The sequence below is a fragment of the Miniopterus schreibersii genome (assembly GCF_964146895.1).
Source record: "Miniopterus schreibersii genome assembly, chromosome: 14".
NCBI classification, from domain to species: Eukaryota; Metazoa; Chordata; class Mammalia; order Chiroptera; family Miniopteridae; genus Miniopterus; species Miniopterus schreibersii.
Window position 1 is genome coordinate 15,028,124 of NC_138114.1, and position 12,236 is coordinate 15,040,359.

Sequence of the window (12,236 nt, forward strand, 5' to 3'; positions counted from 1 at the left end):
TTTGTCTGCCCATGGACTGTATTTCACGTACTTTAATTTAGCTGACACATAAAACTCATTTGACATTTCGCAGGTATTTGTGTGGGACAGGGCAGGAGAGCTGGCGAGCGGGAGGGGAGCACTGCGGGGCTGGGCGGGGCGTGGGGGCAGCAGCGGGCAGAGCCAAGGATATTTGGTTCTTGTTGAGGGTTAAGGTATGGAGCCTGGGTAACCCTGGCAACACGAGGTCGTTCCCCAGCAGATTGTTGTCCAAGATGAGTTCCTCCAGGCTCCCGAACGCGCTCAGTCCTTCCAGTGACCTGCAATGACAAAGGCAACAGGAAAAATGATCCTGCACTAAATCAGGGAGGCCATTATGAGCCGAAATAAATATTTTAACCTTCCCTTTCAGGACTGGGAATAGTTTGGGCTTGGTGCCTGTCAGCAAAGTGAATGACAAGAATTAGTAGCAGGAGCCGGGGCGGGGGCAGCGGGGGAGAAGGGGCCGCTGGCACTCACCGCATCCTTCACGCATTGCCAACATGAAAGATGAGGGTCACTTAGTGAGTAGCCAGGATCCAAAACAAAGGGCTTCAGATACGGCCTGCAGGATAAATTTGTCAATGTCTTGTGCCTTCAGGCACCCAGCCTAGGCTGACCCTAACCTCCATTCCCAAGATAAATAACTCTGTCACAGTTCACCTTCATTCCCTGGACACAAATTTAAGTTGTCATCCATCATTCCTGCCCAGAAATATCATACCCCCTTACAATAATAAATATAACTTCAAGTATCATTTCTTAGCGGCTCTCCTCTGCACAGTGGTAGGAAACGGCAAGGAGGGCATCCTTTCTCGGGCTCCCTGCCTTCGACTGTTTTGGTCTCTGCTTTTTTTCCTTCACTAATCACTTAATTTGCTTCTGCCCAGTGTCCCTGTGGCTGCCCCAGAGGCTCGGCATCTAAGACGCACATAATCGCTCCAGTGTGAGGGGGCTGCTGCTTTTCCTGCCATGATTTCTTTCTTTCTCTTCTTGTGGGGGGGGGGAGGGTGGGTAGCAAAGGGGTTGGGGGAATTTCTGTTTCCATACTCCTGGCTTGAAGTTACTGTTTTAATTTATGGAAAGTGGATTTCTCACTTTAATTTTGAAAGAAGTGTTGAGCGCAGCAATGTAGATGTCGAGGCAGTAAATAAACAGGCATCTGAAAGAATTAAGTACTCAGCTCAGGGAAAAAATAGTATCAGAAAAGGGAAAACGGCCCTGTTTATCCACTTAGCTGAAAGTTAACTCTTGATGTGGGCTCGGGAGTGTTGGGGTGGAGGTGGAGAGGGGCAGTTGCTCGCCTGTGCTGGCCCTGGCGTCACAGATGTTAATTAAAGACAGCCGCCCCGTGGAGGGCTTACAGAGACACACATACTCCCAGCTCGGTCACCTGCCAGACCCAAGAGCTCTGCTGAGCTTGCACAGGCTGACAGCTGAGCTACGACATCAACCAGAGGGCGGACGCGCATGGGATCTCCTGGCTGTTCTATAAAATGTGGCGGATCTGGGAGATGCTGCGCGCTGTTTATCCACCTACTGAGAGCGCGTGCATTACAGAGCGCCTGCTTGCGTGTGCAAAGCCTGTACACCTGTGTGGGTGCGAACTCCAGGACAAGAGCCCTCTCAAGGCATTCACGTCTTCTCCCCTCGGGACCTCGGCCAAGAGGATTCCGAAACAGAGGCGTCATGCGCATTGCAAATAAGTAAATAAATCCCCAGGCTGCACTGGGCCCAGAGCTCCACCAGCAGGTGCCATTCCTGCCTCACCCGCAGGGTGGGCCCGCCCAGGACCCAGCACCCAGACCGCATGTCCTGCAGCCAACAGGACCCCTGCGGGGCGGGAGGGCAGGGCCGCGTACTTTTTGGGTAAGGGGCAGTGGGGCCGTCGTGTCCCATTTCTTCCTCCCCTTTCCCACCACCCTCGCGTTTTGGGAAGGAAAACCTGACTCCTGCACCTGCAGTCAGGGGGCCTGCAATTCTGTGTCAGCTCCACCATTCATTGCACGTGAATTTGGGCCCGTCCACAGCCCCGTCCTGAGTGGAGTCCCGCTCATAGCATCTTATGGAGAGTAAGTGAGAGATGATTAATAAGCTACTTTCCTTTCTTTCCCCTTCCTCCCTTCATTCCCAGCTTTTCTGGAGGCCCTGTCTTGTCTTGTGGGGGGAGGGATGCTTAGGGTACAAATGCACAAAGGTAGGCGGGAAGTCCGGATTCTGCAGGGGCTCCCCCTTTCCTGAAGCCCCCTCCTCTGTGGGGTTAACGAGTGATGATCTCAAAGCGCTTTTCAGAGCGAGGCTCTGTTTACCACGAGGCAAGTGAGGCCACCTCCTGTCAGGGCGCCTTACGGACGCCTAATAAGTCCTTTGTGTGCAAACATCCGCTGGGCTCTGGTCAGGGGCAGCTTCCAAATACTCATTGCTCCCGAGTTATGTTATGCAAATATAATACTCATATCATGAGAATCGGCAAACAGTTGGCAACTGGCAAGCAGAAGAAAGCTCCCTTCCAAAAGTGCTCCAGGGGAGGCATAAAACAAAATGACATCGCATGAAAAGGGACAATGCCAGGAACACTAGAGGGAGTGCCCACAGAGAGGCCTTTCTCTCAGGGGCGGCTCTGGGCAGCGCTCAAGACTGGCTTCTGGAGTGAGACTTCAGAGAGGAGTTGGGACACTCAGGCTCACATCCCCCATCACCTGTCTGCTTTTGAGATGCCTTTTGCCGCTTAGTGCTATTAGCTGCTCAGTTAAAAGGGCACTATGTGATGTGAGTGTCTAATTAATAAACCCCATCCGTATGGTGTGCACTTGGTGATTTAATCAGGTAAATTCAAAGCTGAGGTACTGGGGACAGGAGGCAGAGAGCAGATTGAAAGGTAAAACTGGAGGGGACAGGATTTCTGGGGTCCAGTTAGCATGTGGAGGCCAATAAACAAATACCTGGAAGATGGTTTTATTTTTTATTTTTGAAAATTTCACTTTTGTTGCTGTTTTCCAGGAAGAAGCAGGGGAAATTCTTTGCATGAATCATTGAGTTCATACCCCTTACACAAGATGCCTGCAAAGATATGTGCCATTAAGTAAAATAACACGGCTAAAAGGCTTCAAGGAGCCACAAGAGCTATGTTGTTTAATGGGACAGTGACGGTAACGACAAGGAATAGATGACAGGACTGTCATTCTCTGCTCTAACCTTGTGTGTGGACAGCAAAATGTACCCCAGAACCATGAGCGCTGGTGAAAGGGGTGGCTGGCACCCCAGGCGTATCCACCAGCTCGGTCGGCAGTGGCTGCAGATGTCTGGGGGGTGGGCTGGGAAGGAGAGGCAGGTATGTCTGCCCTGGTCAGGGGCTGGAGGGGAGGGCGAGGCTTCAGCCGCTACTTGGACTCAGCCGCTGGACAGCAAGCTTCCAGCCCAGTCAAGAGACGCCAAGGGCAGGCAGGGAGACCGGCGTGCGGGCGGATCTGGGTGGCAGGTGGCTTGCTCTGGAAACCTAGTCAGCACCTCGGAAGCGCATCGCAGGCCGCGGGCCGCCCGCTCCACCAGCAGGAAGCTGCCCATTATCTCACCCACAGGTGCCATCTCAGCTACTCATGTGCGGGCTCTGGCTGGGCTCCCCCAGGAGCCCCTGCGGCTGCCGGCAGAGTCCCAGTGCCTTCTCCAAAGTCATATCAAAATGACAAAACATCACAACGCATTCAGCTCCAGCGGATTCAAACAGAGAGAACTTTTAAGTTTCCACTGTAATTAACCCTATCCTCGTTAAGATAATTATGATCAAGCTTCCTGTCACAGTTAATATCCCAGCATCATTGCCCGTGGCTCACACTCTGCCCTCATTAGCTTATGAAAACAGCGGCACTAAGCAGGCGGCTGCCGCCCTTTCCAAGCTGGGCCAGTGGCTGTGAGGGGCCTTGGGCAGGGCGGCAGGTCCTACAAAAGGGCCACCCCTTGAACTCCAATGCCTTCTGCTCCTGTGTGGGCACACACTTGGTGGCCTTCATCCCTTTTCCAAAAGTTAGCCACTTGTCAGAATGGGGAAGGAGAAGGCCAGGACCATAGCAGGGCAGGGGCGCTATTAGCCTTCCCTGCCCCCTGCCCAGCAAAAATCCAGCCAGGAAAATCACCAGAGGGCACCTCCAGAACCCCTGGTTCAAGACCCGCCAACCTCATTCTTGGGGATCCTTCTGTCCTCAGCTCTCAGCTTATACCAGGAGTGATACTTCCACCTGGCATGAGCTGGGCAGGGTGCGGAAGACAGTTAACTGCAAACCCTCAGAATGACATGTGTCCGCATAGTTGGCCTCAAATCCAGAATCAAAGGTTAGGATACTCTCAAACCAGTTAAGAAAATAAGGTCTCCACTAAGATCTTTACCTACTTCCTCCACTCCATCTACCTAAGTATCCACAGATGCATTTTTAACTGGGAAATGGGGAGGCCGTGGGAATTCTGAAGGACCTAACCCATAGTCTGATGGCTACCACCACTGGCCCTTCCTCAGGCTCACGCGGGGCTTTCTGGATGATTTCTGTCTGCCCAGCTCCTAACAGAAAAGGGGTCTCAATATAACCTCCATGGGAAGTCTTCAAATGTACAATGCAGGCTAAGTACCTCTTTCTCAACTGACTGTTCCTCAGCCACAAACCTGTCAGCGACTGAGAGCACAACTGCCATGGAAGCCCTGAGGCAGGACAAAGCATAGGCCCCAGGGTGACTGGCCGGGACTGTCAGGGGATCCCTACATTCGCATTTTCTCAGAGGCCAGACCCCTCCTTCCTGTACCCTGGGGCCAAGTGTCTGAGAACGGGAGGAGGGACATTCGGAGCCCGCTCCCGAACACCAGTACTGGTTATTAAACTATGTAAATATACGTCCTTACAGTTGGTAAAGAATCACAGCTCTGAGTACCTGGAGTGGCCCAGCCTGATACCCTGGCCACTCCCTGGAGCCCCCAGACCTTCCCACAATTCAGTAACTACATGATCAATGCCCTCCCACATTACTGGGGCTCCAAGGACCCTGCTCTAGCCAGGATCTTTCTACTTGGTCAGTGCAGTGGTTAAATAATTTAGACATCACTCTTGAGAGAAAATAGTAACTTGTACCCCTCTTACTCCCACCACCATGCCAAGTACTGTGCCTGGCACACAGCAGATCCCTGGAAAATGTTTGCAAACTGACTTACAAAAGATGCCATGACCACAACGACAGGACAGGACAGGGAACAGGGAACCATACGTGTGGGATGCAGAAGGAGAGAAGAGGAGAGGAGAGCTGTGGTGTGACCGCTCATGTTCCAGAAAATGGCCCAGTGGCAGCACAGACATTTTTAGAAAGGCTAGTCATCAAACACCAGAGAGGTGTTCTTTCTCTCTGTCATCAAACTTTTAATACCCTATTTAAATGCTTATGTAGTAATATACTATATGTAGTAATATACTATAGCATATTACCATATAATGGACTATACGTACAGTTGACTCTATATATTTTCTACATATTTTTCTGTCATTCATGTCACATAGCCAGGAATATATGTACATATAATATAAATCAACTAGTCTATATGGTAACAATATCAATAGGGGTAAAAGTGTCTTTTAAAAATAAAATATGGAAAAGGCTCTGGGCCATGTATGACAGTGTATACTGACATGGTGTATACTGACAGTGTATCACATGGAGTTTGTCACAGTCACTCCCAAAGCCCTACTGGCACCCTGTCAGGATGCATGATCCCCAAGCTACAGAGAATTAAATTCAACACTGGCATAAGAGAGCTGAATCCAAGACCAGTAAAAAATGTAAGGCAGTAAACGAGGTATTTGTTAACTTTAAGTGGCATCAAGTCTGAAGCCATCATGCACCACACCAGTAATACCAAGAAAACTGTTAAATATGGTCCTAGGGAACCACGGAAAATGGTAAGGAGCTAGAAGCCAGAAATGGGTACTTAGAGTTCCAGTGATTTGAAAAGGTGGGTGGATTCATATGTTTATAAACTTGTCTACGTGAAATTCTGGTCAGATTATACCTCTAAGGAACTGGTACTTGCTTGCCTTAAGACAATGTAAAATAAATCATGTACCTGATCATGTTACCCTTTTTACCTTTGCTTCCAGGAGGCTCAGAACCAAACTATGGTCCAACTGTAAAAAGGTCTTTATACCTGCTCTTTAACTTCGCCGTGGAGGCTTATAAATTTTTACAGCCTTGGTATTTCACTTATCTACACACTGGTTTGGTTTTATTCAATCTAAGAAGCTAGCTCAAGTCCTCTGCAGAATGGGGTAGTACAGACCTCAGTGACATGAAGCACAGATTCTCCAACAGGCAGCTTCTGTGCATGCAGGACAAGTTCTGTGTGACCAGCCATTGATGTGGCTAGCTGACTAGGAACAAAGCTGTACATTGCATCCAGATTTCAAAATGGCTTTGAAAAAATTTCTAGTGATATTCTTACAACAAGAAGAGCAAAAAGTGGGCTAGAAAATGACAACTTTAGGTAGAGTCATAACTGGTTCAAAAATATACCTGAAGAACATTAATGAATGGCTCAGCTTGCTCTGAGGGAAGGTTCTGGGGGCTTTGGTCCTGGTTGTTGCCAAGACTTTGCTAAGGTCATGTTGATCACATGTATGGAGGGCAGGACCCTGGAAAGATACTCAGGAGAACACAGTAGATCCAAAACGATCCTATTGCAATCAAGCCATTCTTTCAGCCCAACAAGACAACATTTCTCAGTGTCTAGTGTAAAGACTTAAATGTAGATTTAAAGTTCAACTACCTGAAAGCACCCGTTTAAGGAAAAAATTAAAAGGCAAATGAAAATTGGGGAAAATATCTGCAGTCTCTCTGATAGTCTGTTTAACATCCTTAATATGAAAAGAGCTGTTGAAAATCATTAAGGAAAACCCTCAGCAAAAATGATCAAAAGACATGGACAGAAAATGCACAAGAGATGAACAGGTCAGTCAGATTTCAGCTTCATTGGGGATCTAAAAGATTCAGATTAAATAAGACATTTTCACTTAACTAGCAAAGATACTGTTTTCTTAAATCTTAACATAGTCTTGTCAAAAGCTAAAGATACTAGACTAATACAACACTAATGGGGAGTGAAATGGTTATAACCATTTTGGATGGCAATTTAATTAAAAGCCTTAAAAATTATCACCTTTTTAATCCAGTAATTCTAAGAATTTATTCAGGTAACTTCAAAGAAGGGTGCGTGTTTAAGTATGTTCAGGACTACATTATTTATAGCAAATTGTAAACAAGCCTAAATTCCCAGTGACAAAGGAATAATTGAATACATCTCAAATATCTACATAATGAAATACCATGCAGCGATTAAAAATGATCATATAGATAAACATCTACTGATCCAGGAAAGTTATCATGCTATATAAGCACCTAAAATTAAGTTACAATCCATACGGTACACACACTACGAAATTAAAAGGCAGCTGTGTGATCTCCTCCATTCTCTGCACAAATTTTAATTTGCACCATATTTCCAAGTTGGTGGTTAAAAGTCGTTAATGTAGTCTTTGTTATAATATGCCATCTTGTACATAGAGGCTTTATGATAATTCTGTACACACATGTACACAAATACCCTGCAAGGTGTACATAAACATACATATGTACATATTTATCTGTCAATAGATAGGTCCAAGATTGATACCTCTAACCCCTGGGTAATGGCTTTATAGGGTTTTTTTTTCTCTTTTACAGTTTTCACTAGTTACTATGTTTTCTATCACAAATAAGTGCTTTATAATCAGGGAAAATTCCATTAAATATTGCTTTTAAGTAAAACCAGACAACTCCCCAAAAACATGAGACGGATGAGCCTTGGCTCAAGAGCAGTGGGTATGCGGAGGGCTTGGTATGAACCGCCAGGATGGGGCTGCCACCTCAGAAGCCAACCCGGCCCTCCTCCACCCTACTGGCCCTGAGTAACTCCACCTGGAGCTGTGTTTCAGTCCTGGCTGCCAGGCCCAAAGGGGCATCAGCGCCCACGACCACCGCCCATGGAGAACCACCAGGCGGCCACGGGCGTAAGAAACTGTGCTTGAGACCGTCAAGGCTATTTAACAGGAACAGGGGACGCTTGGTTCTGTCCCAGTACTAAGTCTGTGGCATTCCAGAAGACAGAATGATAAATAGGAGGAAAAATATGTAAGTTGGGAAGAGAGGTCTTGAGTCAATTTTCTTAAGTTTGCAAAACTAGAGAGCTGTTCGCCAAAGGAGTGAGCTGCCTTATGAGTCACTAGGCGCATTTGATCAGAGACTAGAGTCATGGAGGATGCTTAGAGGGAATTTCTGTGTAGAGAAGAAGATTCGGTCACCTCTAATACTCCATCCAGATACTGTGCTTATCTGACTGGAGCTCCTTCCTCTAAACCACCGTTTACAAGAGCTGCCAAGATCTGCTTCTTCCCTGCCAAAGGGTCCCGAGGACTCAGCCTGGTGGGAAGAGGGCAGAGTGCTAGCTCCGTCATTCCCCATCACATTGAACTCTGCACCTGCTGACCTCCTGGCTGGGCCTGTGCAAGGCCTCTTCAATGCTCCCCTAACTATAGGGACATCCCCATAACTAAGATGGCACATGTCAACACAGCCCGCTCTTGTAGCCTATGAACTAGAGGTCTAAGCCACAGCTCTATTTGTGTGAAATATGCTCTACTGTGGTCTTCTTTACAGACACATAGACTCTGAGTCCTAGGGAAATTTTAAGGTGCTCCACCTTCCACTTCACAGAGGTGACTAATGCTCAGGGAAGTACCATACCTGAAACCATACACAGTAACCAAAACATACCTAGAACATTTGGACATATAGCGCAGTGTTCCCTCCACTATACTATACGATGCTGAACTTCTTCTAAATAACTTCTAGTTGAGGTACAGAAATGGAAATTCACCATCATCACATCCTGTATCCAAATACTCTGTGTAGTTCTGTGATCCATTCATGGTATGTCCTCAACTTAGATGGCCTTGCAATTATTTTGCTTTTCGATCTGTACTCCCTTTCTGACCCCCCTAGGACAATGCCTTGAAGAACTAGTTCTGACTGTTTTGTTTTGTTAATGTGGCCCCCCTGAGGTTAACTATTCCTTAGGCAGAGCTGGGTTGCAATTTACTAGTAATGGTCCCTTTGGCGTGTACCTCTATCCTTACCCATTCCTTCATTTACAAAACTGTACTGAGCGCCAGCTCTGTGCCCAGCATTTTGCTAGTCTGTGGAGCTACAAAGATGACTGTGCTGTGGTCCTCTACTGCTGGGTAATAAATACAGGCGGGGAAGCAGTTACCAGGTCATGGAGGGTGAAAGGGTAGGTTGGGGTGATGAGCACTGCTCTCAGGACGGGGGGTTGAGAAGGCGTCAAAAAGGAAATGTGCTTGAGCTAAGTCTCAGTTCAACTGAATTCTAATCTTTTGAGCATCTTATATTTATGCCAAATTTGGTGGCAAAGGAACATAAGAGTGACTTGATCCGGACGCTCAAGTCATTGACATTTGAAAATGCTAATTTAGCCCCAGAAAGCATGTAGGCAGTGGCCACTTCCAGGTGGCAGGTTATCGTATCTGGGGCTATGAAAGATGCCCCCCAAGTCATGGCATCTACTCCCAATGAGCTTATCATCCACAGGAATAGAGAACGAAGCTGGACTTGACATAAGGAAGAACCATACAGGACAGCATATCATTACATAGTGTGAGCAAGTGTGGGCTCTTGAAAAAAAAAAAGAGGGCTGTGGTGGTCACCTTTCAGCCCACCCTCCTGTGTTTGTCCTGCAGTTATTACAGCACGTGCGTCCCTAAGGACAGAGGTGGGTAACTGGGTTCCCTTCCCACAAACACGCTAGATGCCTCCACGTCTCGTTCCCATCACTCTGCCCATCTGGCTGTCTTCCTGTCCTCTCAGCAAATCTTTCCTGCATTTTTCCTGGTGACAGGGCCTGGTTCTGGGCTTTGATTATGTCTCTACAATTATTTTGATTCACGGCTTGAGATTTTACAAAACCACACATGCGCGCATGGAGCCTGTGGCCTCGGGATCTTGTTTGTTTTTAAGAGTCTAAAGAGTGAGTTTGTTTGGCGGGTTCTGTAAATGGAGGTTTTCTTTACCGGGGAGATGTGAGGGAGCGGACATGGTGTGCTGCAGCCGCGGTATGTGTGCATGTCGCCACGGGGCGGAACTCAGCGCCTGGAGGGGACGCTCCCACCACCATTGGACAAACATACGCCTGGCCAAGAACACGCTCTTCAACCTCATGAACTGTTTGCTTGAAAGATAACAGTGTCTCTTCCACACGAGCCTTTCACCACCCTCCATAAGGGAATTTTTAATTCAACAGATGGTGTCTACTCATTGCAAACCAACCAGAAAAGGAGACATTTACATGGCTGGGCCTCAAGGCCCAAGGGACCCAGAGGGGCCCTAATCAAATACTTGCCCAAAGACCAGCTCCCCATGGGCAGGGCCCCCTGGAATGGAGGCAGGCCAGGAAAGCCAGCAAAACGTGCCAACTGCTGATTCTGTGGGGTCCCAGTTGGCTGAAAAAGGTGAAAGCGTGTTTTCTGTCCTGGACTACAAGATAGCTTTATATCTCCTGCAGGAAAGAAGGCCCGGGAGATACGGCGACCTCCAAAAGTGGCTTGTTATTGGGGCCATTTTTCCTCTTCCCAAACAGCCCCAGCTCTGTGCTGTGGAAAACCTTTCAAAGAACAACTTTGTCAGGTTCTCAGTCCCTTTCATACAGTGGCACATTCTGGGCCCAGAGGACCAATGCCTAACAGAAGTAACAGTGGTAGGACAGAGGAGAGATCAAACAACTCCAGACGTGAGGGCAATAAGAGATTTTCCCAGGGCTGAACGAAGGCTCTTTGGCCCTCGTCCACCTGTCTGTTTATCTGATGGATGCTCTTGGGGGTAGAGAGTCATGGTGGTGTTTTCCCACGGAATGTGCTGTTCTGATGGAGACTATCTGATCACCTCGGTGAAGCGAAACACAAGTGCAGCAAGTAGAGACACGAAGTAAGAACACTAAATTTGGGGGCACGAGCTCTGTTTTCAAGTCCTGGGTGTGCTGTGAGACTTTGGAAAAATAACACCTCTAAGGTTTAATTTTCTAATCTATCTAATCTAATAGCAGGCCAATCCCTATCCATCCACTTTGCAGACATTGGAAGAGGGGTGGCATGAGATAAGGCATGTGAAAGCAAACCTAGATAAATAGTAAGATTGTTGATATTTGAAAGATTATTTTTCTTAAATGTGCATATTTTATTTTCAAAAGAGGTGATTGGTTAACTCTGAAAAGGGATCCTGTAGCTAGAGCTACAAAAGAGATACTACTATGCATTCAGAGTATGGAGAGCATGGAGAAAGGGCAGCTTGGGAGACCCTCTATCTGACGAATGGCCAGGGAACCGTGGTCACTACCTTCCTGCGATGCTCAATGCTCCAGTCAAACCCTTGTCCTGCTCAAGGCTTGACTTTACCCTTTTGTCAACTGGAAGGCTGGGGGCTGGACTCGTTACTTTACAAGTTTCTTTTTTTTTTTTTTATCATTCTCTGCTCTAAAGTGGGTTATGGGGGAAAACTCCCCAAGCCAATCCAGTGTTTTATTGTTGTCTTAATCATGACATCACTCAATGAAAAGTTCAGTGGAAATGTGGTGGGCCATCCCAACCTTCATATGGCCAAAAATATGGGGGCCGGAGGGCAGGTTTAGGGGAGGATTTCAAGCCCCAAGTATGAAATCTGATTAATAAAAAAGATCTGGGAGGGAAAAGTGGGCGGAGAAAAAATTCTCTCCCACCTCCCATGTTTTTGCAACCTTCATCCTAGACTAGGGAGTGACAGGCCAAGTGACACAGTTCTCGGAGGGCAAAAGATAAATGTTTGATGAATTAGCCACTGGTAGGAAAGTGATGGGCTCTGTATGCACCTAATGGCCAAGCTGCCTTCCCACGCCGATCGCCTGCCAAGATAAGAAGCCATAATGAATGGAACTTGAGATGCCCTGGACGGAGCAGTTTTAATTTCACTGGTTTTAATAAAATTAACTTTAAAAAGAAGAAGATGGCAGAAGGGAGAGGACAGTGATTTGCGGAGACCAGAAAGGCTGAGAATTACATACATACAGAGTGGAAAGTAACCATTGGTTTTTCCATTCACTGTACTGGTCAAGT

At 47.3% G+C, this 12,236-nt stretch overlaps 1 protein-coding gene across 1 annotated transcript in view; it reads right to left on the reverse strand.

Moving 5' to 3' along the window:
- Window positions 1-12,236, reverse strand: part of LRMDA (leucine rich melanocyte differentiation associated) — a 979,155-nt gene that overhangs the window by 443,845 nt on the left and 523,074 nt on the right. The window contains exon 3 of the mRNA XM_081158546.1: window positions 173-299. Within this exon, the coding sequence (XP_081014672.1) occupies window positions 173-299 (127 nt within the window). The remainder of the gene's footprint in view (window positions 1-172; window positions 300-12,236) is intronic.